The 26,451-nt window shown below is 40.9% G+C and overlaps 1 protein-coding gene across 7 annotated transcripts in view; it reads right to left on the bottom strand.

Annotated features, from left to right (window-relative positions):
* SHROOM2 (shroom family member 2) overlaps positions 1–25,166 on the bottom strand; it is a 106,487-nt gene extending 81,321 nt beyond the window's left edge. For 4 of the 7 annotated variants that reach the window (XR_014563093.1, XM_083734119.1, XM_083734121.1 and 1 more), the window contains exon 1: positions 23,884–25,166. Coding sequence is in view for 6 of the 7 variants with exons in the window: in XM_083734119.1 (XP_083590245.1) it covers positions 23,884–24,117 (234 nt within the window). In the remaining variant the exon portion in view is untranslated. The remainder of the gene's footprint in view (positions 1–23,883) is intronic. The other 3 variants (XM_083734118.1, XM_083734120.1, XM_083734117.1) reach the window with 2 other exon arrangements.
* Positions 25,167–26,451: the final 1,285 nt, after the last annotated feature.

Below are 26,451 nucleotides of genomic sequence, written 5' to 3'. Positions count from 1 at the left end.
GCCCGTATGGGCAGGGGTACCTTTACCTTTACCTTTTTATGCCTTTGTAAGTAAAGCGTGTGTGTGACTGTTGACAGGCACACCATTTTCAGCTCTGAAAGGGGGCGGAATGGGGCAAGGCAGAACAGACAAGAATGGACTTCCATGCATCCTGCTAACATGCACAGTGGCCAGAAATGGAACCTCAGCATAAGTGGGAATTCTCCCATAAACAAATAAGGCCCACTAGCATTTTTAGTAACTTCTGAAATATAGCAACAGGTAGTATTGAAATATCAGTCACAACAAGGCAAACATCTGCTTCGTCTAGGAATTTTTTCTTCCTATGTTCATAAAAATGTAAGTCCATCATCACACAACCCCTGTTGAAGGATCTGTAGTGCTGCAATACCATTGGGCAATGAAATGATTTCCCATGAATAAATTATAAGCTAGTAGATCCTGCAGATGAATTTTCAAGTTGCTGGTGGTTTATGCATTAGGTGTGTATGAGGTAGGAAGGCAAATTATTGTTCAATGTGCAACCAATGTTCATATTCCTCCTGGCCATGGGCTTCTCCCAAATGAGAATGCCTATCCTTTTATAGCTATATTTAAACCAGAATTTTATGCACAACAGACGGTAATGTGTTAAATTTTATTGATATCCATCTGTGCATACTTTCTGAAGTAGACTTAGTGGCACCAAAAGCCTGGCTAGAAGATCATAGGAAACGTAGTATGACCTATACATTTATTTATTTCTAGATTTATTTACTTACTATCCTAAGGACCTCTTCCCACATTATATTAGTAGTACTAAGAAAGCTGAAACAGGTCTAACTTGTTCTCATGCCTTAGTACAACTAACAAAACACAAAGCTGTCCCTTCCCAATTACATCATCTAGCTGGACAGAAGGAATTCTTCCTACCTCCGCAATACTGGTTGGCTGAACACAGTGTAAAAGTGTGAATGCAACAAACAGGCATTTTACGAGTGCACCTATCTGATACACGTTTTTGGAGAGTTGGAATTGGCCACACTCTTCAATGCACACTTGGTGACAAAGCTGAATCTCCTGGTGTATATAATGTGTGAAAGAGAAGCAGGATAGAAATGACTTGATTTGTTGAGCAAATAGCATGAGGCCCTTATCAGTTCACACAGCTTCTTGTTGGCCCACAAGCAAACGGACAGTAACAATATCAAAGTGTTAAATTAAACTAACATTTATTTATTTTTTCAAAATATACCAACACAAGCATTGCATAAACACTGTAACTTTTATAGCTAGAGACAGGAGGTAAGGTAATGTTGCAAAATCCCATAACGTGCTGGTAAGTAGGTTTTATATGAATATGTGGTGCTACCTTAATTCAGTCAGTGCAGTCACCCACTGCCTCAATGCATCCAGCTCTGATTTGCAGCAGAGAGAGGTTCCAAGGCCTGCTTTAACTAGACATATTGATGACTGTGCTTAGGAAATGCTCTGTTACTACTGAGCTATATTCTTCCATGTATTGCAGCCAGATGGATCCTGTTAACAGGTAGGAAAGTGGAAGGGTATAACATGTCTCATAAAATAAATCTTTAATGTCTCACTGGCAAGATGCATGTCACTGCACACAAGAATCTCCACAAATTTACCTGCTGGTTTGAGGGGCAGGATTTTAAAATAGAGTAAATTTAAGCCTCCTTGCTAGCGCCACATTTTAAAAGTTTGAGAAACATTCTTGTTACAAAGAGATACATACACATACCTACATACATACATATACATCCTGAACATAAATCCCCCCAGGATAGCTGGAGATAGATTGTCCAACACAACAAAAAAGCATTCCTTGTCATTCTTTCAGATAAACTAAATAATCTCGACTTGAACATTTTTTTCCACAAGATGCTTGTTAGGAAACTACTTCTTGAATTAATAGGTCACATAAAGATTGAGAAAGCCAATAATGGAAGACTACTTTTTGAAAAAAACAATGAAACTTCAAGCTAGATTACTAAAACAAACAGAAACAACAACAGCAGCTATGTACATTTTAATTAAACAAAGCCATATGGCAGAGGATAGACTGAATTGTGTCACAAGATGTTCTGTTTCAAGATCATGCAACAATTCCTGGCACTGTTGCTTATAAAAACCCCAGAATTATACCCCTGTTCCCACCACCAAGACACTAAAAAAGTAAAAGGAAACACATTCCTGAGCCCCCATGATAAAAATGGCTCAGCGTGTGGAATGCAAGGCGAACATTCCTGTATGAACTCAAAGGTCTGATTTAACTTTGGAGCAGTAGCCATAGGGGAAGGGAAAAATGCAGACCTTGAATGTTGGTCTTTGCCTCCAAATCCCTTGCTCCCAACACCACCACATTGTCTATCATTGTCTTTTGTAGAAGGGGAAATAGCAGCTTCCTTAAGGCAGGGCACAAAGACAGAATTCATCCCGCATTGTGGGAGAAGAAACCAAATGCTGAAAATATACCTTGTTTGAGGAGAGTCCATTTTACTGACTTTTTTTTTTACTCTGGAATGAGAAAGACCAAATCTCTCTAAACAAACAAGAGTAATTTATTTACAGTTTGTTAAATTATCTCAGTATCATTGCCAGGAGTGGCTTCCGTCCAGCTTTTAAAAGCCTAAACCATGTGATTTTCTAAAGAACAGAGGTTCTATGGTTTAGAAAATAAATACCAATGGACAGTTGGCTGGTTTGGAGAAACGCATAGGGCTCTGTGTTACGAGTGACCGTATTTGCAGACAAGGCTGTTCCGCCTCCATGCTTTCCACACCTATGTGAGAAAGGTGAAAGCTTGAAACATGACATGAAATTTAGGCTTAGAAACCATGTGGTTTCTGCTTATATGTTACATTTTTGCCACACGTAGACTCTGTGCAAGTGTGATCTCCATGATCGACTTCTGTCGCTCACTGTTCAAGTTTGCCCAAAAGTGTCGAGTAAAGAGAAAAAGGCTTGAAAACAAGAACAAAATATTTGCTTCTTGCAACAGCATATTCCCAAAAAGGTGAACAGAACACTGTCCATTTAAAAGCCTATGTGATTAAGTGCAACTTTTCTCCCTCTCTTACACACACAACAGTTAAATCAACTACCTATTTTGTCTATCAAAGATAAACATGTATAAGAAATTAATTCTGGGAAGAACCGCCCCCCCCCCCAATTAATTTGCAAATTAAATAAACCAGAAAAAGAAAGCTTTAAAGTGAATTGATCTATTTATGAGAAGTTTCCAGCCACATTGGTCTGTAGGATAATTTTTAAAAATCAACACATTGATGGGACACAATCTCTTTATTAGGACAAATCAAGAAGCTACAAAGCAGCCAGCAGCCTTTGTAGGACCTTTTTCAGGCTGGTTCATATTAAAGAAAAATAGTGAAGAGGACTGGGGTAGGCCACAGCAGAAAATTTCAGAATTAACAATGGAAACTCATGAGACTGTTTGCATGGCATGGGGTTGTGGTATATGCGTGGGAGGAAGAAGTGTTACAAGCTTCTACTGAGTCACCTTTCCATCCCTGCCCTCAAAAACACTTGAGCTCTGGGGGTGAGAGTTAGGAAAATTGAAGCCAACAAGATCATAACCTGTTAGCTCTATCTACAACCTGCAACAAGATTGTGTCATGCTAAAATACAGGCAGAACTGTCAGCAGGACTCTAAAGTGTGAAAACATGGAACTATACTCAGTACAGTGGTACCTCAGGTTACATACGCTTCAGGTTACATATGCTTCAGGTTACAGACTCCGCTAACCCATAAATAGTGCTTCAGGTTAAGAACAGTTTCAGGTTAAGAACGGACCTCTGGAACGAATTAAGTACTTAACCCGAGGTACTGCTGTACTCTGAATACAGCATGACATAAAATCCATTGTTCAACATGGTTGAGCATGGGCCAAAGTATTCCATGGCTTGGTGGAGCTATAGCCATTTGAGAAATAATGCAGCAGCAGCCCATCTATCATGCAACTCAGTACAGGGAGCAACATTTATCTACCAACCAGATTTACTGAGTTTCTAAAACACGTAACTCACATATCAAAGGCACAATCATCTGGGGAGTCATCGTCTGGGCAGTAAGAATATGTTTTGGCTTTAGATACTGTCTTATTTTCTCTGTTCAAGCCGAGAACATTTCTCCCCATTACATTCTGAACTGTCTAGCATTAAGCCCAGTGCTTTCAATTATATCGTGTTAGTTGCCAGCTTCTGTGCTTCCATGCAAACTCTAGAACAAACTTCCCCACCACACCAAAAAAAAAGCTCTCAACCGTAAGAGCAAACGACGATCATAACTGAGTTTTTAATGTTTTACAAGATACAGTACGATTCTAAACTTTATTTAGGTTCTCATTTTGCGCTGTATGAGTGTAAGATTTGCATGGGGACTGGCATCTTTCGTAACCATAATTTGGTGTGTGTGTGTGTGTGTGTGTGTGTGTGTATTTCTGTGCCTAACAGTGGATCCCTGTGCCTAAAAAACAGAGTTCATTTTCTGTAAGGTGTACGTGTGTGTGTATGCACACATGTACATTTAACAACCTCAGCAACATTATCCCGGTTACCTTAAACTCCATTAATCTTAATGCAGTCCTGCAAAACAAAACAGTTTCCTTTAACAACTGGATTCTTGACCTTCTGCTACTCTGGTGCATGAATGGGGGTCGTGGTGTAAAGGATACTGTCCAATCCCGACCGAGAGCTGCAGTATTAAAAACAGCACACGTGCCACAGAATAGCCAGGAGAAAAGACAAACTCTTCCCCCGTAACACCACCATGGCAACAGGGCCCGTTTGCATTCCTCTTCCGTGCTCTCAGAGTATTAGTAATTCAAATTAACAGAAAATGTTCTTTTTATAGTATCTGTCTATTATGGAGGTGATCAGGAATATATATATATATATATATATATGCACATCATTTCCAGTACAGGTCAGTCTTCAAAGCCAACCCCAAATATCTAAAAAATGCAAACAGATTTTAGAAGGTGAAGGTGGAAAAGGCAGTTTGTGACAATTATTTTTTCCCCTCTCTGTAAAAAACAATCCTGGAGCCTCAGAACTTGGCTTCTTACTAAATTCTTCCCTCACATATATTGAGTAGTTAGTTCTACTGGATAATCAATGAAGAACCGACATGCATTATTGCTATGGATGCTAATTTAAAACTTCCCTTTTCCATATTTATTAGAAGCACAACTGCAGTTCAAAAGATATCAGAACATTATTTTTAAAAAACTTGTTACAGTGATTCCCAAACTTTTTGCCCACTTGACCATTGCTTGGTTATCTTGGTGTACTACTTCACAATTTTTCCACCTGCCTGTTTTAGCAACTAAAACCATAGAACCATAGCGTTGGCAGGTGCCCTAAGGGGTCATCTAGTCCAACCCCCTGAAATGTAGGAGTCTTTTGCCAAACATGGGGTTTTTAAATCATTAAAGCATGGGGTTTTTAAAGCATTAAAAACACAATCAAAAACAAATAGGAATATTTAATGCAATGGGTGAGCAGTTTCCCATCTTCAACGACGATTCCACAGACCACATGAATGAAGTTTATATGGGCCACTGGTGGACTTCATGGGTCATAGTTTGGGAACCCACAGCCTAGGATATAATCACCAAAAAATAAATAAAAATGAAGCTATCTTCTGTTACTGAGGTGCTTCCAGACTAGAGTTTTTAGCACTACACAATTATTGCTCTCCCACAACGTAACTTTCTCTACTGCAGCAGGCACACCCCTCAAATTTTCTCTCATGTAACTTTTCCACATTATTAACAGCTAGTGTGGAAGTACCCTGGCTGGTCGCTCATTGTCCACCATCTCCACTAATAAAGATTTATGCAATGCTAATTCTATTACTGCAAGCTGTCCAAAGTGTGGAGGGTGTGGAGGAGCTAAAAATACCTTTTTAATAATGCATTATTTAATTTGTGGCTTTAATATAGTTCCAAATAATTCAAGACCGGTACATCTAATAATACATTGCTATACTTAATACAGTCTAGAATAATGATTGTTTACCTCACAAATGTTGTCATACAGGTCCACTGTAATGCTTGTGGTAAAAAAAAAAAATTAACTCCTTTGTGGGTTGTTGTGATGAGTTTGCAAACAGATTTCTTGTGGAACAGCGGGGATTCCTGTGTAAAGGAGCCCTTATTCCAATAGTCACTTTTCTTGTTCAGGTTAAGGTAAATCTCCTTAAAGTAATTTAGCTTACTGCAATCTCATTTGGCCTGTTAAATGAACATAAGCATATGCTGGAGACACGGCTTCCTTTGTGTAGTTTACACTTATTTCACTGCAAGAGATTTTTTTAGTAAGTTCAATGCAAAAACTCAGTTTCCCCCATTAGCAATCACTTAAAGATGTGCTTACATTAAGCTCTGCTTAAAATGAGCTGGTTCCAGAGTTGTGCTCAGAGGCATACTGCTCAAGATAGAAGAAGAGGACAGAGGGACTATCTTCATCGGCCCCCTCACTCCACACACTTCCTGAAAAATTGCCCCATCAATTGTTTTTTGAAGCCACCACATATGATAGCAGGATGGTTTTTCCTATGTTGGTGAGCTATATCCAGCAATTATGCCTAAATTATAGGGACGTGGGTGGCGCTGTGGTCTAAACCACTGAGCCTAGGGCTTGCCGATCAGAAGGTTAGCAGTTCGAATCCCCGCAATGGGATGATCTCCCGTTGTTCGGTCCCAGCTCCTGCCAACCTAGCAGTTCGAAAGCACGTCAAAGTGAAAGTAGATAGTTACTGCTCCAGCAGGAAGGTAAACAGCGTTTCCGTGCACTGCTCTGGTTTTGCCAGAAGCGGCTTAGTCATGCTGGCCACATGACCCGGAAGCTGTATGCTGGCTCCCTTGGCCAGTAAAGCGAGATGAGCGTGCAAGCCCAGAGTCGTCCATGACTGGACCTAATGGTCAGGGGTACATTTACCTTTACGCCTAAATTATATTCTCTATAGCTGTATCTCCTGCATAATTTTATATAATTTAAGTAGCGGCAATAAATCTGGATACTGAATTATATTCAACTATTCTGCTGAGGGAAGGATTTGGTGTTATCCTACAAAGCAAGAGATATGCATAATCATTCATCCTTATTTATTTGGTAAAGTTTATATCTCACTCCATCATAGCAAAAATATATATGCAGATATGTAGATACACAAATCATATACATATACACATGTATGTCTAATCTCCAGAAAACAATATTCAAGCTGTTTTCTCTAATGAGAATGTGGCTATATTCTGGTATCGTGTTTTCCAGTCCTCCAAATTATATTTTGTTTGGAACCAGCCATGCACACCCATGCTCCTCTTGTATGCTCAGCTTACCAAAAGATTTCCTGGTTTGTTAAACTCTTATATATGACATCTCCCATGCTATCCAGCTCTCCCAAGTTTACCATTTTTCCCAGTCGGACCTTGAAATTTTTTTACCAAGTCTTTACACCTCTACCAGCTGTCCAACAAGTGTGATGCCAAGGAAGAAATCATTACAATTACAAAAAAATATTTTAAAACAAAAAAATTCCTTCCAGTAGCACCTTAAAGACCAACTAAGTTAGTTCTTGGTATGAGATTTCGTGTGCATGCACACTTCTTCAGATACACACACCTAAAAATATTTTATTAGTCAAATACATTAATGGACACAATAATGCTTTAACTATTCTTAACATTAATACACAGAAATGGTACTCTTCCACATTATCCACAACATAATGGAAGAAATCTACTGTGTGTTTTGTTGCAACTTGTTAAGATGTTGACATCATCTCATATATTTACAATAAACAGTCCAAGGAAAATTCCTACTGCTTAGCTACAGCGATATGTAAACTGCTTTGCAGTGAAAATAAAACACACAACGAAAGAAAACTTCTCAAGGGTCAACGAAAGCCATTTAGAACAACCACCAGCATGGTGTGTTAACTGCTGTTAGATAGTGGGGGGGGGGGGAATTCCACAACTTAGGAGCTGCCAAGCATCTTTACACATAAAAATCTAGCATGTTGGGGGGAAAGCTAAGCCAGTTTTCTAAATGCATGGGGTTTTGTTTTGTTTTAGTAAGGGGAACTATTCAGTTATGTAATTTGCCCGACCTTGAGTTTGTAGTGATACAGCCCAGGATCAGCTTTACCACCTCATCTGTAAGAACAAGATGTAAGCTGTAAATTATGATTCTTACACATTTAGTGGATGATCTAAGACATTCCTACCAAACTTAATGTCATTTGGGTTATGACTGGCACAGAGAGTTTATACATATCTGTTCAGAGTGTACAATTCTGTTCTATTTATCTATTCTGCTCTTAATTTTTTGTGTACTGGTATACTTCTTCCTCATCATGGCTTTTACTTCATAATAAAAAGTTGAGGAAATACGTAATCTTGGAAGGCAACGACAATCCATTTTCATTTTTTGCTACCTTGTTTAAGTGCTTCATGCCATCTGAGGAAGGACTCTAGACTGAGGTTAAACCTTTCAGCTTATCTACCTGGCACACCCCAAATTATTTTAAGGTCTACATTAACTTACAGATAATAATTCCATCAGAGGAGAATAATTCTTCAGAGGAAGAAGCTTCCATTTTAAGGCTTTTTATCAGTTTCAAAGGGCAGTGTATGCAATAAAGAAACCACACAGACTTTCATGTTTGTCTGAAGATCTCAAAGCAGATATAGCTGCTGAAAACTCAACTGTGCAAATAAGTACTCAAGACATTTGGGATTCTCAGATTTAAAAAGAAGTTTTTAAAATGCAGATATGTGGTTCAGTTTATGAAGGGTTCTAGGCTCAAGTCTTCTCTGAGTTCTAAAAAGATAGGACAACAACCTTTTAGAAAAAGAACATTTTTTAAAAAACCTCCCAAAATGTAAAATGAATTCTTCAGAATTTAAAAACAGATGACGTTAGATGTTTCATAAAGCAAAGAGAGTGTGAAACAATTCCAATAAGCCATTTTATACTTAAACAAGAACAAAAGATAACTTTTTCAATATCAGTATATTGTGTAATTTCCATGTGTAACATCCAGCACAGGTGTATTTCATTGCTATCTGAGTAGTTCTGTTTTACACACACGTGCAATGATATTATGTGAAGGTCTGGATTTCTGCCTCGTTTGAACTATCCCCAAGTAACCAGAATGGGACTGCATCTCTTCTAGCCGGAAATTTTATCTTGGCATAGTTTGCTTACCATGATGGTTTTCGGCTATTTTCTTTTCTTCTTTTTTAATGCCTTACATGGCTAAAAGTGTCAGACTTCCTTCTTCTGTGGCTGGATTATTTATTATTATTATTATTGCTGCTGTTAAGAGACTCACTTTGGCTTTTCTATTCATTACTAATAGCCTCCACTTGAAGTTATCAATGCCCCAAGTTTGTTTCAGAAGCAATGTAAGACCTTTTTGTTCCAACCGCCATTCTGCGTGAAAGAGTTTTAACTTGCTGGTTTTTTACAAATATAGGCAGATATTCATAAAAACAGTAACTACCAGATTTAGTAATGGCTAGCATGTAGGGAATGGAATGTTTAGAACTTTTTTCTTTCTTTGATTAGCTCGTTCGCTACTATATCTTTTCTTTTGAAATCTTCCTTGACTTCAAAAGCAGTTTGCTGAAAAGAACTGGAGATGAGGAAAAAACTAAATCTGAAAGACCTCGGGGTTCACAGAACTATTTACTTGGTTCTTTAGATTAATAAGTTTACCTTGGATAGGATCCAGACTGGCCTGCCCTTTTAAAGCAATTTTCGTGTTTGTTAAAAAACAAAGAAACCCAAACTTGATAGTATAGTTAATGTTTTGGGAACTCTGTTGCCTCCACCATTACTTACTGAAGCCAACTGTTTTGACTTTGGATCATGAAGAGACAAGGCCATAAATTGCAGGGTTGAGTGGCCACCAGAAGCTTTGCCATGTATCTAGTTATATAGAGAGAGGCAGTGTGGTGTAATGGTTAGAGTAGGACTGGGGAACCAAAGCTTCAAATGCCCATTCAGCCAGGAAGCTCAGTGGGCAGCACTGTCTTTTCAAACGGTTGTTGCGAGGACAGATTTCCTCCTTGACAAGCTCTGCCACAGTTTTATTTTTATAGATGATCCTTTTAATAACTCAGCATGTTTGAGGAACTGAAGCACACACACCTATTTGCACCCCACCCAAAGTGCAGATTAAGCAACACAGGAAATAAAGTTTCGGGTTTTGATGTGACAGGAGTGTTCGCTAATTATATCCACTCCTTTTAGCTATTTATAAATCACGTCTTTCCATAATTTATCGGAAGACACCAACACAGCATTTTGTTTGGAATTTTGGAGCAAAGCCTGTCTGGTTTTGGAGAGGTGGAACAGCACATTTATTCACACATCCTCAGAATGCAGACCATAGTCATAGATCTAACAGGAAAGAGCACCATTCTGCTTGGGCTTGCTGCCTTCTCAGCAAATTGGTACCAGTGCTTCCATCGGTTGCCTTAAAAGTATGTCAAGTTCTTGAAAACTGAGCAGAAAGAATCATGTAATTTATTATCCTTAAGAATAAATGAGATCATCCTTCCTTCTTCCAGGTGTAGTTTTCTCCTACAACTGCAAGGTACAGATCAGTTCATGTCCTAAATATTTGTTACTACTGCAGGCTTTTCCCAGAGAAGATTCCCGTATCATGCTAATTATGAATCTGTGAAAGGGCTTGGAGGTACAGTTTTAGGAAAGTTTTCTACATTTAGCTGGAAGTTGATATCTGCAAGCAGGGTATTCATGTGTTGTGCATTACAGAAAACAGTCCTCTGATTGAAGACCCATGATTCTGGCCCAAGTCCAGTTTAAAGAAAAAGAGGAGACAGCAGGAGCCTTAAAGATGTCCAACTGACAGCACCTGGGCAGTGGACTACATAGGCAAACAGGTTTTGTCTATTATGGCAGGATTTTTTCTTGCATTTTTAATTAAATTATAGTCGTGGTTTCTAAATTTGCATCCATATCTATGAATTATAGCACATTTGAACTTTATACAAAACATTTCCCTCTTTTGTGGAGATGCTATTCGTCTTTTCTAAGAGGGCATTTTCCAAACTGGTGCCCTAACTGTGGAGAATCTTCCTCCCTGTTGAGGTCGATCTGAAGGCGACCTTAGCTTAATACTGGTGTCAAGATAAGAACTGACTATATTCTGAAGCATTTGTGATTTGTCTGTGCCAGTAAGGGAATCAGTTGCCCTATGCTTTAAGAATGCTTTATTTATTGCTTCATCTACTTGAAATAAATGAAATGATTTTAAACGTATTCTGGGACACTGCCTGAGATAAAATTGATATAGCATAGTATTTTTACTGCCATGATTTTTCAGGGTTCTAAGCCAAAAATGTCACGTGTGGATTTTATGTCTCATAAAATGTTAGACAGGATGGACAAATTATCATAAAGCAGACAAGATAGGGCACACAAAAGCACTTGATGGTTTAAACTATTGTAACAATAAGAGTGTCCTCTGAATCTGGAAGAATCTACAATTATTAACTACTTTACATGTTGACTAATAACACATGGCCTAAAGGCCATTTATAACCCAGAACAGGGGAAAGAAGAGAGAAATAAATACAATTAAATAAAACCACCATAGACTAAAAACTACCATACTTAAATGTGAAACAATTTAGAAACCTCCCATCACCACCACAAACGTTAATTAAAATGTCTTAATAGTGATTATACTAAACAAAGCCATCAAACTGTGGAAGATATAATCACAATGAACCCATAGTTTATGTAACACATGTAACGGGGGCGGGCAAGAGAAACCGAAAATAAAAACGAGCAGCGATATCTGAATAAACCATTTAATTGCTTTAATTTCCCATACAGATAATATTTTCCTCAACATATTATTTAAGTCTTACAACACAACCACCACATCACAGACTGGAGAAAGATTTAAGGATCAGGCCCTGATATGAGTCATGACTCATGTTCTCTAAAAATGACTTCATGTAATGAGACTAGATATCCTAGTTGGCAGAGCATGTTCGACCTGTTCTTGAAAGTCTCCAGAGAAGAAAATTTAAGAGCCTCTCAGGCAACTTTCTCCACTACTAACCCCTAGGCCATTTTGTCTTAAAGGGCTGGCACAGAAAACAATGCAGGAGCTGGCCTTGGGAATGCACACTAGGCATGCGCACTGATCACAAGACATGGTTCAGACCCCATTTTGGTGCTTTGGAAAACAGTCCTCCTTCATTTGACCTGGGTCCAAGTCTGCTTTGGAATAAGCAAGGCCTTGTTTTCCACTGCCACACTTCACAAGTGGGAAATCAAAATATGGCAATAGATAGATAGATGATAGATAGATAGATAATGGAATTTGAAGCCATAGCAGGCCCTTTAGAGCGGATACCTCTAATTATTTTTTCAAAGCTAACAAATATATATATGTGTATGTGATCATGTCTGTGTATGTATGCATGTGTGTGTATACATACACGTGCGTATGTGTATGCGTGTAATGTGTGTGTATAATTAGCAGAAGCAAATGAAATTTGCCAACATGGTAGGCTTCTGAGGGGATGAATTTCATAAGACAGATGAACTCCAGCATCTCCTGATATGCCCTGCCCAATTTACAAATACCCGCCCTGCTTCGCAAGGGTCTGTGTTAAAACACTTGCTTCCTATTTACCTACCTGGTTCTAAACCTATTGGTTTGCCTCTCAGATTTTCTCTTTTTTCACTCAGAAATGAATTATTTATCCAGGAACAGACCCAATCTTGCTGATATCTATTTTGCCTCATCCACACAATTATGGGGCTGACAAACCTCTAGATACTGTGTTTAGCATTTGAACTCTACTGGGGAAATTACCCAACAGTGGTCTTTTATCTTCCTAATTTAAATTAAGGACAATGATCTTGAAAGAAGTATCACTTATTCATTGGAGAATAAGGACGAATGTCATAACCGTCCATTTTTTCACACAATAACTTAATATGTATTTCACATTTAGATTAATTTCTAAACACAGACACATATTACTGCAATACATCAACACTTTTCAGGGGCTCATAATTCAGTTAAGAGTTCTGAACCAAGCTTGTAACTCTTAAAAAAGAAATGAGATTTGTCCGGCATTACTTGTTCCTGAGAAACACATGCTGGGTCACAGTAATCACAGCATCCTTTCCTTCGTGCTTACAGACCAACTGTTTAATTATCTGTTCTGGGACCTTTTTCCTGATATTATGGTCAAGCTCACTGGTCAGTAGTTACCTGGGTATTTTTTCCCTTTTTTTAAGATGAGGACAACATTTGCCTACCTCCAGTCTGCAAAGACCTTACCTGTTCTCCAAGAATTCTCAAAAGATTACAGACAGAGGCTCTGAGATTACATCTGCAAGCTCCTTTAGTACCCTTGGGTGAGCTCACCAGGCCCTGGAGATTTGAATTCATTTAAAGTAGCTAGGTACAGTGGTACCTCGGGTTAAGAACTTAATTCATTCTGGAGGTCTGTTATTGACCTGAAGCTGTTCTTAACCTGAAGCACCACTTTAGCTAATAGGGCCTCTTGTTGCCGCTGCTGCACGATTTCTGTTCTCATCCTGAAGCAAAGTTCTTAACCCGAGGTAACATTTCTGGGTTAGTGGAGTCTGTAACCTGAAGCGTTTGTAACCTGTATGTAACCCGAGGTACCACTGTATTATAATTCCTATTGAGAACAGCCTGTGTATGAATAGCATTGGATCATAACCCATTTCCATGCATGAAGGTGCTTCAAGTGCTGTATTATTATTATTTTTAAACTGTAAGTCAGACCAAGTAACCTTTTATGTGCATCTGCTGGGGTGAAGGAAGACAATAGTAACTGGAGGTTATATATCAAGAGGTAGTACTTTTTGAGAGTGACAAATATTTTTCAACCCCACCCCAAAACAACAGAACGTCTCTTTGGTAATGTCCGGACATTACACACACAACAATTAGGAAATTATATGTCAGCCAGGACACACTCATACAGTACACTAAGGAGGAAGAAACCTTTACCTTGGAAGTAAAGTTCATGATGTTGGCAAATGCTTATGATTTGGGCCGCCCTTATAATTTGGGAGGAAGTACAGGATAGAAATTTGATACAATAAACACCAGCAAATTCTAACAAGATTTATTCCATAGCCACCATCAGACTATTAGCACAATACAAAGAACTACAGTGTAGCCTTAAACTTTTCCTGCCTGTTATATTTGCATTTTCATCAGCCTCCTGTTACAAGACACCTGCTGTGTACTTCAAGTGCAGGTAGGGCTTCCAGGTTGTAACCTGGACAATACTCACATTCCTTAAATTATTATGGAAAAGGAGAAAGGGCAAAAAAATATTCCACAAACACCCACCCACTGGACCATGTAAACTTTGGAGCAACAATCTCACTGAGGATAAAAACAGATCAAAGCAGTTATGCAAATAAGAAACAAATGTATACTGTACTAACTACTGGAAAAGCCTTTGCTTTGTGCTGGAAGAGACACATTTCTCTTTCTATGTTTGAGACTTTAAAGCAATAGAAACATTGGGTTCTAGCACAAAGCTGAATATACAAATGTCTTTGCTTAGCAGAAAGGTTCCCCTAGAAGACTCAAAGCATGCACAGAGCATTGCTTGCAGTAACTGCTTTTACTTGAAATGTGCTGACCCCACAGGTGAGCTCCATGTAGCCCCTAACCTCATTTTACACAGCCCCATGGACCTCTTGAAACTGCCTCATTCTTCCATCCCATCAGAGTTTCTTCCGTCCTTATGTCCTCCTCTTTGTATGAATAATTGGAAGGGGCAGTATTTCATGTAATAAAATTGATTTTAAAAAACCCCCACCACCTTTTTCCTGGCTTCATGGCTTTAAGGAAGTAACCGTGGTGAAAACTGGAGGATAGTTTTAATTCCAGATTAGCTAAACCAAGGCACTTTTGTCTCTGGTCATGCCAAGCACTTAGCAGAAAACTATGGCAGAAAAAAGTTGCTTACGCCTGGCTTACACACAGACACAACACATTAGTATTCATGGAAGGCGATCCCCATGGAGATAACATCACACACTTCTGCACCTGAGTTTCCATTAACAGTACAGTAATGAATAATCCCTACAACACTGGGAAAAGCTGTTTATTTATCCAATGTCCTGCAGCCTATGCTCAGTGTTGCTTCCTTCATGCTAATCATACACAAGCCCGTTTGTGTTTTTTTTACACTAAACTTCTACCTCTCACAACTGTCCGTTTGAAAGAAAGGTGATGCTACATTATGGAAATATTCCCAATATGAGTCTGAAATGTCTAGCTCATGGTTGTAAAATTATAATGAGCTGTAAGGGCCAAATTTTCCACCCAGCAATTTTCTTGGTGGCGATGCCCATAAATATCAAGTCCTTATGAATTAGGCAGCAAACTATCCATTCTCCCCATTAGAATACTAAATTTGAAAAAGTATGGCATATAACATGACATGGTTGAAAAGTGGTACCTCAGGTTAAGTACTTAATTTGTTCCGGAGGGCCGTACTTAATCTGAAACTGTTCTTAACCTGAAGCACCACTTTAGCTAATGGGGCCTCCTGCTGCCGCCAGAGCATGATTTCTGTTCTCATCCTGAAGGAAAGTTCTTAACCTGAGATAATATTTCTGGGTTAGCGGAGTCTGTAACCTGAAGTGTCTGTAACCTGAAGCGTATGTAACCCGAGGTACCACTGTACAGTCACTGCCAGCAGTGACTTAGCCCTTTCCGCCAAGCAGAGCATGGTTCTTAGCCCTAAACTTTGAATCAATGATGCGGTGTGGCAAGAGTTGCAGCTGGTCTCTTTGGAGACCCCTGAAGGACATCATACATCCCCAAAGTTCAAGATTTACAGCAGTGGTCCAGCCCAGTGTTTCCCAAACTTGGGTCTCCTGCTGTTTTTGGACTACAACTCCCATCATCCCTAGCTAGCAAGACCTGTGGTAAGGGATGGTAGGACTTGTAGTCCAAAAGCAGGTGAAAACCCTGGAAAACACTGGGCTAGCCCACTATATCCCAAAGGTTTGTTACAGGTAGGTAGCCATGTTGGTCTGTTGTAGTCAAAAATAATTTATTATTATTTTGTTCCAAAGGTTTGTGACAGACCATTGTACATGTTATTAAGGAACCCAGGAACAGTGCCTGCCTTGCATCAACTACCACCAGATTTGGGTCTGTTGAGAGCAATGTCAAAAATCGTGACCTATGAGCAGACTTAGAAAATACCCAGTTGCCTAAGAGTCCAAGTTTTAAAAAAGCCAACACCAGTGCCTAGGAATACCAAAATATATCACTGTTTTAGATTGTGCCAGGAAGACAAAAGCATTACGTCTTTCATCGCCACAACAAGTATATTGCAGCATCTACATATGCACTGATTCAACAAGGAATCCCCTAATTGAATAAGCAAACCCACTTTCTGCAATGAAATTCAGTTTCACTTAGCAGTTCCCCACCCAAGTATTTGCCAGACTCACTCGACATGACTCATCTGCAATTTACTGCTGCAGGCAGTTTCACAATGGGGTTCTGCGGAAGAGAACCTGCACAGGAATACATCAGAATGCTCCAAATATGTACCGTGAATGTCTTGCATTACGTTATCAGGATGCTTATCTTGATCAAGTTAATCTTACCTGCAATTTCAACATGTTTACATGTAGTTAGCTAGTCAGCTGACCTGAACTCCACTCAGGAGCTACTGAGTGAGTGAATTATTGCAATTAGGTTTGCTGTCATTTTTAGTGAAAAACTGGAATGGGTCTTTTCTGGAAAAGTTAAAGCAAGAACTCAAATAACAGGGTGTTTTTCACCCTCCTTTTTCTTTAATTGATCACTCATTAATATATCAACATTTGAACTTCACCACTGAACAGCTTCTGCTAATTAAATATTGACCTTCTGTAAAACATCAGAAAAGTGTAAGAGTTATAACATACAGTGGTACCTTGGGTTAAGTACTTAATTCGTTCCGGAGGTCCATTCTTAACCTGAAACTGTTCTTAACCTGAAGCACCACTTTAGTTAATGGGGCCTCCTGCTGCTGCGGCACAATTTCTGTTCTCGTCCTGAAGCAAACTTCTTAACCTGAAGCACTATTTCTGGGTTAGCGAAGTCTGTAACCTGAAGCGTATGTAACCTGAAGCGTATGTAACCCGAGGTACCACTGTATTGCTAAGGAACATGAACATTCAAGTGCAATACAATCTCAGTCAGGTTTCTTTTTTAATCTCAGGCATAGATTAAAACTGCCAGAGTAGACAAGAATAGTTTGCCTTCGGGAAAGAGATTTTTGGAATACTATGGATAAGCACCCTTTACACCTAGAAGTGAAAAAAGAACAAAAGGTAACACTATTTCGTTTGAATGCTCTGATCTGCAAGAACCAATTAGACCTCAGAAAGGACAAAAGTCAATTCCTTCCACAATTCAAAGAGGCATTTTTTGAGCATTAGTCATCAATTCTGACTAAATGGGTGTGGGGTACTTCAAAGACCAGCTACGTAAAAATGTCTGCTTAACAGCTGATGCCATCCTTGCTGCTTCCTTGCCAAGGTCTTAGGTGGCTACTCCTGTCCTGTGACAGAGGCGCAATCTTGCCACCATCATGGCTTTGGCTGGAATGGAGAGGAGCAAATGCAGACAGAATGGGACCGCTGCCAGGAACTGTTGGCTGCCAAAGGTATCATACACCTGAAGAACCAGCAACAGGCTATCTGTGCCACTTTCTTGTACTTGCCAAGTGCAGAAGAGTTGCTTGAACAAAGGGACTTCCAAGAAATAACTTTGAGTGCGTGTAACAAAACCAGTTCTAGCGCCATCATTTTCTGCAAACACCCAGTATATTTTTTTTATCAAGCAAATCGGTACTGCTGCGAACAACCCAAAATCTTTTAAACTTTATATATGCTATTAACTAGATGCATGAAATCTAATATACAGGGCCCTGAAGGAAAGGGGAAAGAAACAAGAAAACAATGTAAGGTAGCAATAGTTCCGTTGAGATCTGCCAATGTAAGAATTGCCCAGCCGGATGAGACTTAAGGTCTATCGAGTCCAGCATCCTGTTTCTCACAGCGGCAAACTGGTTGCTTCTAAGAAGCCAACAAGCAAGGGCACAAAGCCAACTGTGTTGGTTGTCTGCAACTGGTATTGAGCCCAATCCCAGAGGTAACATATAGTCATTAAGGCTAGTAGCTACTGACAGACTTATCCTCCATGAATTTCACCAGTCTCCTTTTAAGCCATCTTTAGATGTCAAAGGCTCAAACTACACACCTGCATTTCTTTTTTTGTAAATTACAGCTGTGCTGAGCCTGGATTCTGATCAAAGTCTTATTACACAGAGAGGAGAGGTTTATCCCTTCCCTCTTCAGCTGCTAGCCCCCCTTCCTCATATCGTCGCCACTTGGCTATGAGGCTTAGTTTTGCTTTGTTTTTTAAGTGCCATACTCACTGAAGTCACAAGAGCTGGCACAGTTCACAGAAAGACCTGTTGCCAGGGCATCTTTGAACAAATGTTTAGACTCATTTGCTGCCCGTTTAGGAAAAAACACATGGAAAATTAAGTTTGTATATGAGTGAGAATTCTATGTTTTTAAGAAGCTTGCCCTTGTAGTACTCATAAATTCTGAGCACTGTGTTTGCAGAATGAAAGGGGGAAAAGTTCACTGACCAAGTAAAATATAGCACATAAGCATGCTTCAGCATTCAAAGAACTTAAATGGCTTGCTTCTGTTTCCTGAGTCAGGCTTTTTTGGCGGAATGACAAAGCTAAATTATTACCTTAACTAGGAGCTGTCAACCAGCGGGTAGTGGGCTGGCTCTAGCCCCCTGGAGAGCACAAACAAACATACTACTTGCCAACCAAGAAATGAGAGGAAAAGTGGTGGTGGTGGTGGTGTGGGGAGAAAGAGAAAGCCCCCTTTCCTCTCAGTTATTCTTTCAGCTTCCCTCTCATTCCCAGCAAGGCACTGAGGAGAAGGGCAAAGAGAATCACAGACAAATGTGAGGACAGGTGCAAAGTAAGTGGTATATAAACTGTTATAAATAAATAAGGACGGAAGGGATGGACTTACAGACTTTGGGACTATGAATGCTTTTTTTGAAAGGCACTACAGTATAATGCAGGGACGCAGGTGGCGCTGTGGGTTAAACCACAGAGACTAGGACTTGCCAATCAGAAGGTTGGCAGTTCGAATCCCTGTGACGGGGTGAGCTCCGGTTGCTCGGTCCCTGCTCCTGCCAACCTAGCAGTCGAAAGCACGTCAAAGTGCAAGTAGTTAAATAGGTACTGCTCCGGTGGGAAGGTAAACAGTGTTTCCATGTGCTGCTCTGATTTCACCAGAAGCGGCTTAGTCATGCTGGCCACATGACCCGGAAGCTGTACGCCAGCTTCCCCGGCCAATAAAGCGAGATGAGCGCGCAACCCCAGAGTTGGCCACGACTGGACCTAATGGCCTGGGGTCCCTTTACCTTTACCTTACAGTAGAATGCAGTTGCAAAATCAGGAATTGAACCACGTAATACTTTTGCTTTATACCAGGGATGCAGAACCTGTGACTCTCCAGATAATGCTGGACGGACTCCAATGCTCATCAGCCCTAGCCAATATAGTCAACAGTCAGGGATGATGGGAGCTGTAGTCCAACAACACCTAGATGGTCCCAGGTTCCCCATCCCTGCTTTATAGCCACTGAAACTAGATAGCTCTGTCGGTGTAGAGCATGGGACTCTTAATATCATGGGTCGTGAGTTAAAGCCCCACACTGGACAAAAAGATTCCTGCATTGCAGGTGGTTAGACTAGAAGACCTTTGTGGTCCCTTCCAACCCTACAATTCTATGATTCTAATACAACAGCCCTTTTGAACTGAATTTTCCCATCTTAGAGCTTACAATATCATTAGTGAATTTACTCCTTTAAAAAAAAAAGGTATGAGGTACACTTGACAGTCACATTCTACAATGCAGTCATGATAGTAGTATGTACAACATCTGAGAAGAAAATATTATCATCCTCAATAACAAAATATAGCATACTCAGTACTGTGAAAATGTGCTATGCCAGTGCCAGAAGTACAAACACAAGTGATGTGCTGATTGCATACAGGAAATACTTAACAGGTGCACATCTTTTGCACTTGAAAACAGGGTATTTGAAAAGGTCCTCAATGTCTACATAAACATCAGAAATGAACCAGCCAAGTCACTCAGTTATGGGCTGTGCTACCCTATTATTATCTGGTTTAACAATGTGAATTTGGCTTGACCTTCCAAGAAACCACTATAACATTTTATACACCCAGCATTTCAGTACCCAAACACATGGTTTTATTCCATTTTATATTTAAAATAGCTACAGATGGGCTTGTCGAATGTTTTTAGCATTTCAAACTTCTTGTAGATTGTTTACATCTTGTCCTTTGCTATCCTTCCATGCACTAAGCAAAAGTTCATAAAAAGTGTGTGGTGTAATTAAGTACAGAAGGCAAACAAACCTTACGCCTCTCTCCACCTTATCACCACTCCCTCTCATAGCAAACCTGCCTATCAGTTTGGAAGCAAAATGGGGCCACCAAAAATTGGACAACATTTCTATACTCTCAGGGAACACACAGTGTACATAAATTTGTAAGTGAATGTGTTTAAGTCCCTCAAAATGGTCTGGCAAGTGCCTGTTAGCTTTCTGATATATGGAAGACTGGGGTGTCAGCCAAGAGAAAAAGAAACGGGGGAATCTGCCAGGTCTAGCAGGCATCTTAACAGTAAATATCTGGAGTGGAGGGGTAGAATCAGGATTGTGGCATCCATGCTGTAAGCTCAAAAAACCCCTTTCCCTGCACTATACAACAGGTTACATGCTTTATCAGTATTTCAAACCAGTTCATCCCTGTCTACTTTGAGCATTAGATCATGATGGTCCAAGAAATTATTGTGCAAGTGACTCTTTGAAAAACCACTGCTGCTGCAGGTGAGGGGTAATTTTGCGGAGGTAGTTGCATGGACTTTTAAAAAAGATAAAGAGCTGCCTTCAAACACACAGCATCACACATGCTGACCACGCTAAGCCCATACTTAGGATAGAAAAATTGGGAATTGAGTGCAAAATCCTCAATGAGGCTTACTCACAGGGAACAGGGTGCAGAATTTCAGCCTAGATTACACTTTGATTCAACTGAACAGTTTGGCATGATTAAGTCTCCATTCAAAATAACAGCAAGTGCAGGTAACTTAGTTGGCTCCAATTCTATAGTTTTAGGAGAACAAGCAATGTTCTCCTAGGCCCCATAGGCATTTAATAAAATCTGAGCATCTCTAACCATACAATAGTAAGATTCTCAGTACATACATGAACAACAACAGATACTCAACACTATTTTAATTTCTTGATTAAACTACAAGTTTCAACTATTACTTCATCATCAATATAAATAACAATGGCAAAAATCACTCATCTCTTAAAAAGTCCTTTCAGCGCATCTATTAATTATATTCCACTCTGCTTTCTTCCTTGCCTAAAACTTAACAATATGTCAACTTCAAACTTTTCAATAAACTCTAAAACCCTTGGCTATTTTTAATCCCCCAAAGCATTTAATTACTTCTATCCAATACAGACATATTGTTGTACATAGTATGAATAACACATGGATTTGGGTTCCCCTGTCTGCTTGTATATGTTTAATACAATCTAGGGCTCCCCAGAACATTTTTGAGTGTTGAAGGCAGGAAGCAGTGTTTTTCTCAGCTGGCCTCACAGTGATCAGGACACAAAGTGAACAAAAGGCAGCCATTTCCCAAATGCTAAGTGACTGTCTATGCATGCTTGGTAAACCAATCCTGCCAAGGGATGAGAATAATTTTTATCACATTTCCACACCTAATCAAGATTCTGGAAAAGCAAGGGTGTGGTGCAAAGGTTCTCAACACTTTGCAGGATATTAAATGCACACTTTGGTAATTCCTTGTATTGTCTGTATTCCGCCACCTATAATCAGATAATCAGACACTGACATAGGTAGGTAAATGATGAGAGCCACACGAATTTTATGGGACAGTGGCCATGGAAATTAGATTGCGTCACAAGACACAAACCTGTACTCCTTCAGAGAAGGCTCACATAACTGAAAGTTTCTTCATACATCACCACTAACAAAATATCTCTGAGCTGGACATGGATGCCAGGAAGAAGAGATATAGCCAGGGGGATCTGGAGTGCTAGCTTTCTACGTCCGAGGAATTGTTTCCTCCCCAGCTTCCGCCAGTGAAAGAATAAAACATTATCTAGCAGCAAGCAGCTCCCCTTGGTTCTCAAGGTCTTAAGAAATATGATGGACAGCCAATTGTTGTTTGTTAAATGGTAAGAAATTACACTGATGCAGAAACCAAACTAATTCTGTACAGAGCAGAACAGGGGGTTGAGTTTGGATAAAAGTTTGGCAAACAACTGAAAACAATGAGCATTTGTAGAACACATGTTTTAACACTGAGTGGCAATACTGAAAGACACATGCCTTTCTGGAAGGCCTAGGGGAGAGGAAAAATAAAGTGAAATAATCTGCCTAAGAAAGTATGATGTTTGCTTTACAGCTGCGCAGGTAACATGCAAGTGGGTCTGTCCTGTTATCACACATGGCCTTGTGAATGGCTTTTGGGAAATGGAGGAGGATTTTTCTGACCAAACACAGCTAAATAATCTAATCCAGTATTCAGTTGCAACAATGACATAAGCAAGAAAGAGCTTCAAAAAAAGCTCTGATAGCTCTCCCTCCACCTCTAGGCCATTAGGGAATAAACCGCAACAACTGGAAAGTTAAGAAATTATCTTGACCTGTGCAGTTCAGAGCAATTCAATCTGTAGTTAAATGTTCATTCAGCACAGGAGAAATGACAGTGAAGAGACATGCAGTTCTATGAGGAGAAAAAGGAGGAAACTGTACCACTTCTATGAGGAACAACTCGCCATTCTTAATTGAGCAGTATTGTGTGACCATTCAGGAAATTAAAATAGGCAAATAAGATCACTTACTGTCCTTGAATCATCTTTTTGTACTCATAACAAGAAGTGTACTTTTCTCCAGTTAGTGCAATGGCTGAGTAAGTATACTATGAATTCTGATTTGGTGATTGTGTGATGACACATTAATTAACCTGGAATACTATTCTGGATTAAAAGGGGGGTTGGGTTGTATGTGAACTCTACAGTGCAAGCCTATATGCAAACTTACTCACAGATAAGCCCCACTGTGTTGAATAGGGTTTACTCTCAGGAAAGTGTTCCCAGGATTGCTGCCTGAAGCTTCCATCCATAATGGAATTTACTATTAAATCAATGGGACTACCAGTGAGTATGCTAAACTGAAAATGTGACCAAAAACAAACGGTAAAGCTACATTATGGCAATTATAGCCAAGAGAACAAAGCCAACCGGGCATTTTCAAGCATATTTGAAAGCAACCCTCAATGAGTGGCGGCTGGAGTCCGCATTCCAGTGTCACTAAGACCAAAGTAAAGAAGAATTCAGCCGCTGCCAACAACATCGCAAGAGTCCCCTGTTGAGGTGAATCGAAGCGACCACTTAGTAAAAAGTGCTTCCAGAAATGAAAAAAGGAAAAAAAAACACCATTTGTATGTGCAAGCAAACTGTTCGGCCAGGGAGCAGAAAACTCTGGAAATCGGTAGGATTACAAGAGTCAACCGGCCACATCCTGACATAAACAAAAGAGGCTGGGAATCCCCTCACCCACCCCGCCACACTGTGGCACCCCTTGGATCACCTACGCGGAGAAATACGCGCGCGTGTAACCTTACCTTGGTGATGATGAGAGGCTCTCCATGTTCTCTTCCTCCTTTCAACGTGAATCCCCAGGGAGCCCCGCCGCTCAGTTGCACTTCCACCAGCTTGTACGCGTCGCCTCCCCTCTGCTCCCCTATCAGCAGCAGAGGCTGGTGAGGGTGCCCTTGGGTGTCCAAAAACGCGGGGTTCAGCCTCGGATCTTTGTCCGGGAACCTCTCCTGGCCGCCTCGGAACTCCACGTTCTCCATGGTCGCCCGAAACTGCCCCCCAGCTCCTTCCTCCTAGCTGGATCCAGCGTGCCGCTGACCTAGGAACCACATACCTAACAACAGTTTCCAGCTCCCATATGGTGAGGGGAGGGAGTTGCAAAACCCCCTCGCGCAGCCTTGGCTCCTCCTCCGCTTCCCTCCGGATCCCGTTGGGTCGAAGAGGAGCCCGGGCAAAGGGGAGGCGGGGAAAGCGCGCAGGGAAACGGCGAGGCTGCAAACAGGCTTGCCTAACTCAGCCGGGTGCAGCTGGGCAGAGCCAAGCCGGGAGGGAGGAGGAGGAGACTCACGCTTGTGGGGTGTGTTGTAAAATATTCCAGCCCGAATAGTAGTCGCTGCGGCGGCTTGTGGCCAAAGGATTTCTCTTTAAAAGCCAGGAGATAAGTTAAGAAAGTTTCCCAGAACTAGCGCAACTTTCGCCCGAGGGTTTTCTTTAGGAAATCGGTGGGTGGGAAGATCGAAAAGGGGCTGGGTTGGAACATGCTGGTGGGGAAGTGGGACTGAATCTCCAAACAAAGCGGCGGGTGGAGAGAGAAAGAGGAGTTTCCCCTGTTATGTATCGAAGAGAAATCTCTGTGTCGACTGCTATGTCCACCCACAACTTAATATTCCCCCATCAGCCAAATAGGATGGCTGCAATGCTAAGCTCCATCATACAAAGAATGCACGCAACGATTTAAACAGAGAAAAGCGGGGAGAGGGTCACTGCGTTTTCACGTGGGGAATAAGTCACAGCCGTGTTAAAAAGGCAGCGGGAAACCACGCCTCCTGGATTCAGTGGGGTTCCGGCCCCGAGGAAGAGACCTGCTGCTTTCGGCATTGCTAAAAGCAATTGCCTCTCTGCCCTTCGAGGAGCCAAAGGAGAAACAGACCCCCCCCCCCAATAAAAAACACACCCGGCGGCAGCCGCTTCTACCAGCTATTTCCGCTTCCTCCTTTTAAAATAAATAAATAATAATAATAATAAACCTTTATTATTTTGCAATGGCTTCTTGTCGTCGAAGCGCAGCTCCGGCGCTCGCCGCTTAGGCGCAGCGAAGAAGCCCTTTGTGTGGGTGGGGAGAGGGAAGGGGCGAGGGGGGTGGGAGGCCGAGGCCTCGCGGGGGCTGCAGCTGCTGTGGGGATGGCGTCGTCCCCGTCCCAGGGAAGACCCCTCGAAAGGTTTCGGCGCTCCTCGCAAGGGGCCAGGCTGGAGGGGTCGGGCGGCGGCGGCACAAAGACGAGCCGGGGAGAGGCGGCGCTTGAGCGCCTCGCTTGAGCCGGCCTCCCCTCGAGCAACCTGCGGAGCGGCAGCCCAAGCTTCTCCTCGGGCAGCAGCAGGTTTATCCTCCGGGACCCTCTAGTGGCGGCTGGCGAGAGGAGCGGCTGAGGGAGCCAGGCGGCTTCCCGCGCGCTACAGCTGCGCCTAACGAGGAGGCCAGGCTTGCACGTCACCTGCACGCCTTTCTTCCTTCACCTTTCCCACACGCACCTGATAGAGAGAACTTCTTGCACTTGCTCTAGAGAACAGGGAAGATCGCCACATGTAGTATTAACGGACGGTGCAATTTCCCCTAGAAAAACAGGTGCCAGGACACCTCCCTCGTTCTTAGAATGGCAATGTCGCCCACCGGTGCCGGAACTGAGCTTCTGTAAATTCCCCTAGGGAAAAAGCCCTGGTTCTAATAAAGGTATTGCCCAACTTTATAAACTTTTGTCTCCATCCCATGTGTCTGAACCATGCCTTCAGTCATTTGTTTAGCATATAGCTTTTCTCACAAATGATGCATTTATAACACATTCAGTACAGTGGTACCTTGGGTTAAGTACTTAATTCGTTCCGGAGGTCCGTACTTAACCTGAAACTGAAGCACCACTTTAGCTAATGGGGCCTCCTGCTGCCGCTGCGCCACCGGAGCACAATTTCTGTTCTCTTTTTTTAAAATATTATTTATTAAAGATTTTGTTAATACAATAAAGTAGAAAAAACAAAAGAACAAGAAAAAAGAAAAAAAGAAAAAGCACTTACACCTTATACAAAAAGCATACCACAACCGAATCAATTAGATAATAACCATATTTTCTTCGCTTTTTGGACTTCCTCACATCTCTCGTTCCTGCGTTCCTGGTTTATAAAACTTTAACCAGCAATTTATCACCTTGTTTCAATTCTTATTTTATAATTTTCCAATATTGTGTTCCTAACTTTAGATACTTTTATCCAAACCTTAAATACTTAATTTAGACATAATATTTATCCAAAATTTATCTTTTCTTAAATTTCACTTGTCTTCATATTCTTTTCAACTAGCTTAATGGTGCCATGTTATTTACAAT

This window comes from Podarcis gaigeae, assembly GCF_964106915.1.
Source record: "Podarcis gaigeae genome assembly, chromosome: 4".
In the NCBI taxonomy this organism is placed as follows: Eukaryota; Metazoa; Chordata; class Lepidosauria; order Squamata; family Lacertidae; genus Podarcis; species Podarcis gaigeae.
Note: the sequence above shows the minus strand (reverse complement) of the source record. Positions and strands in the feature narration are given on the sequence as shown.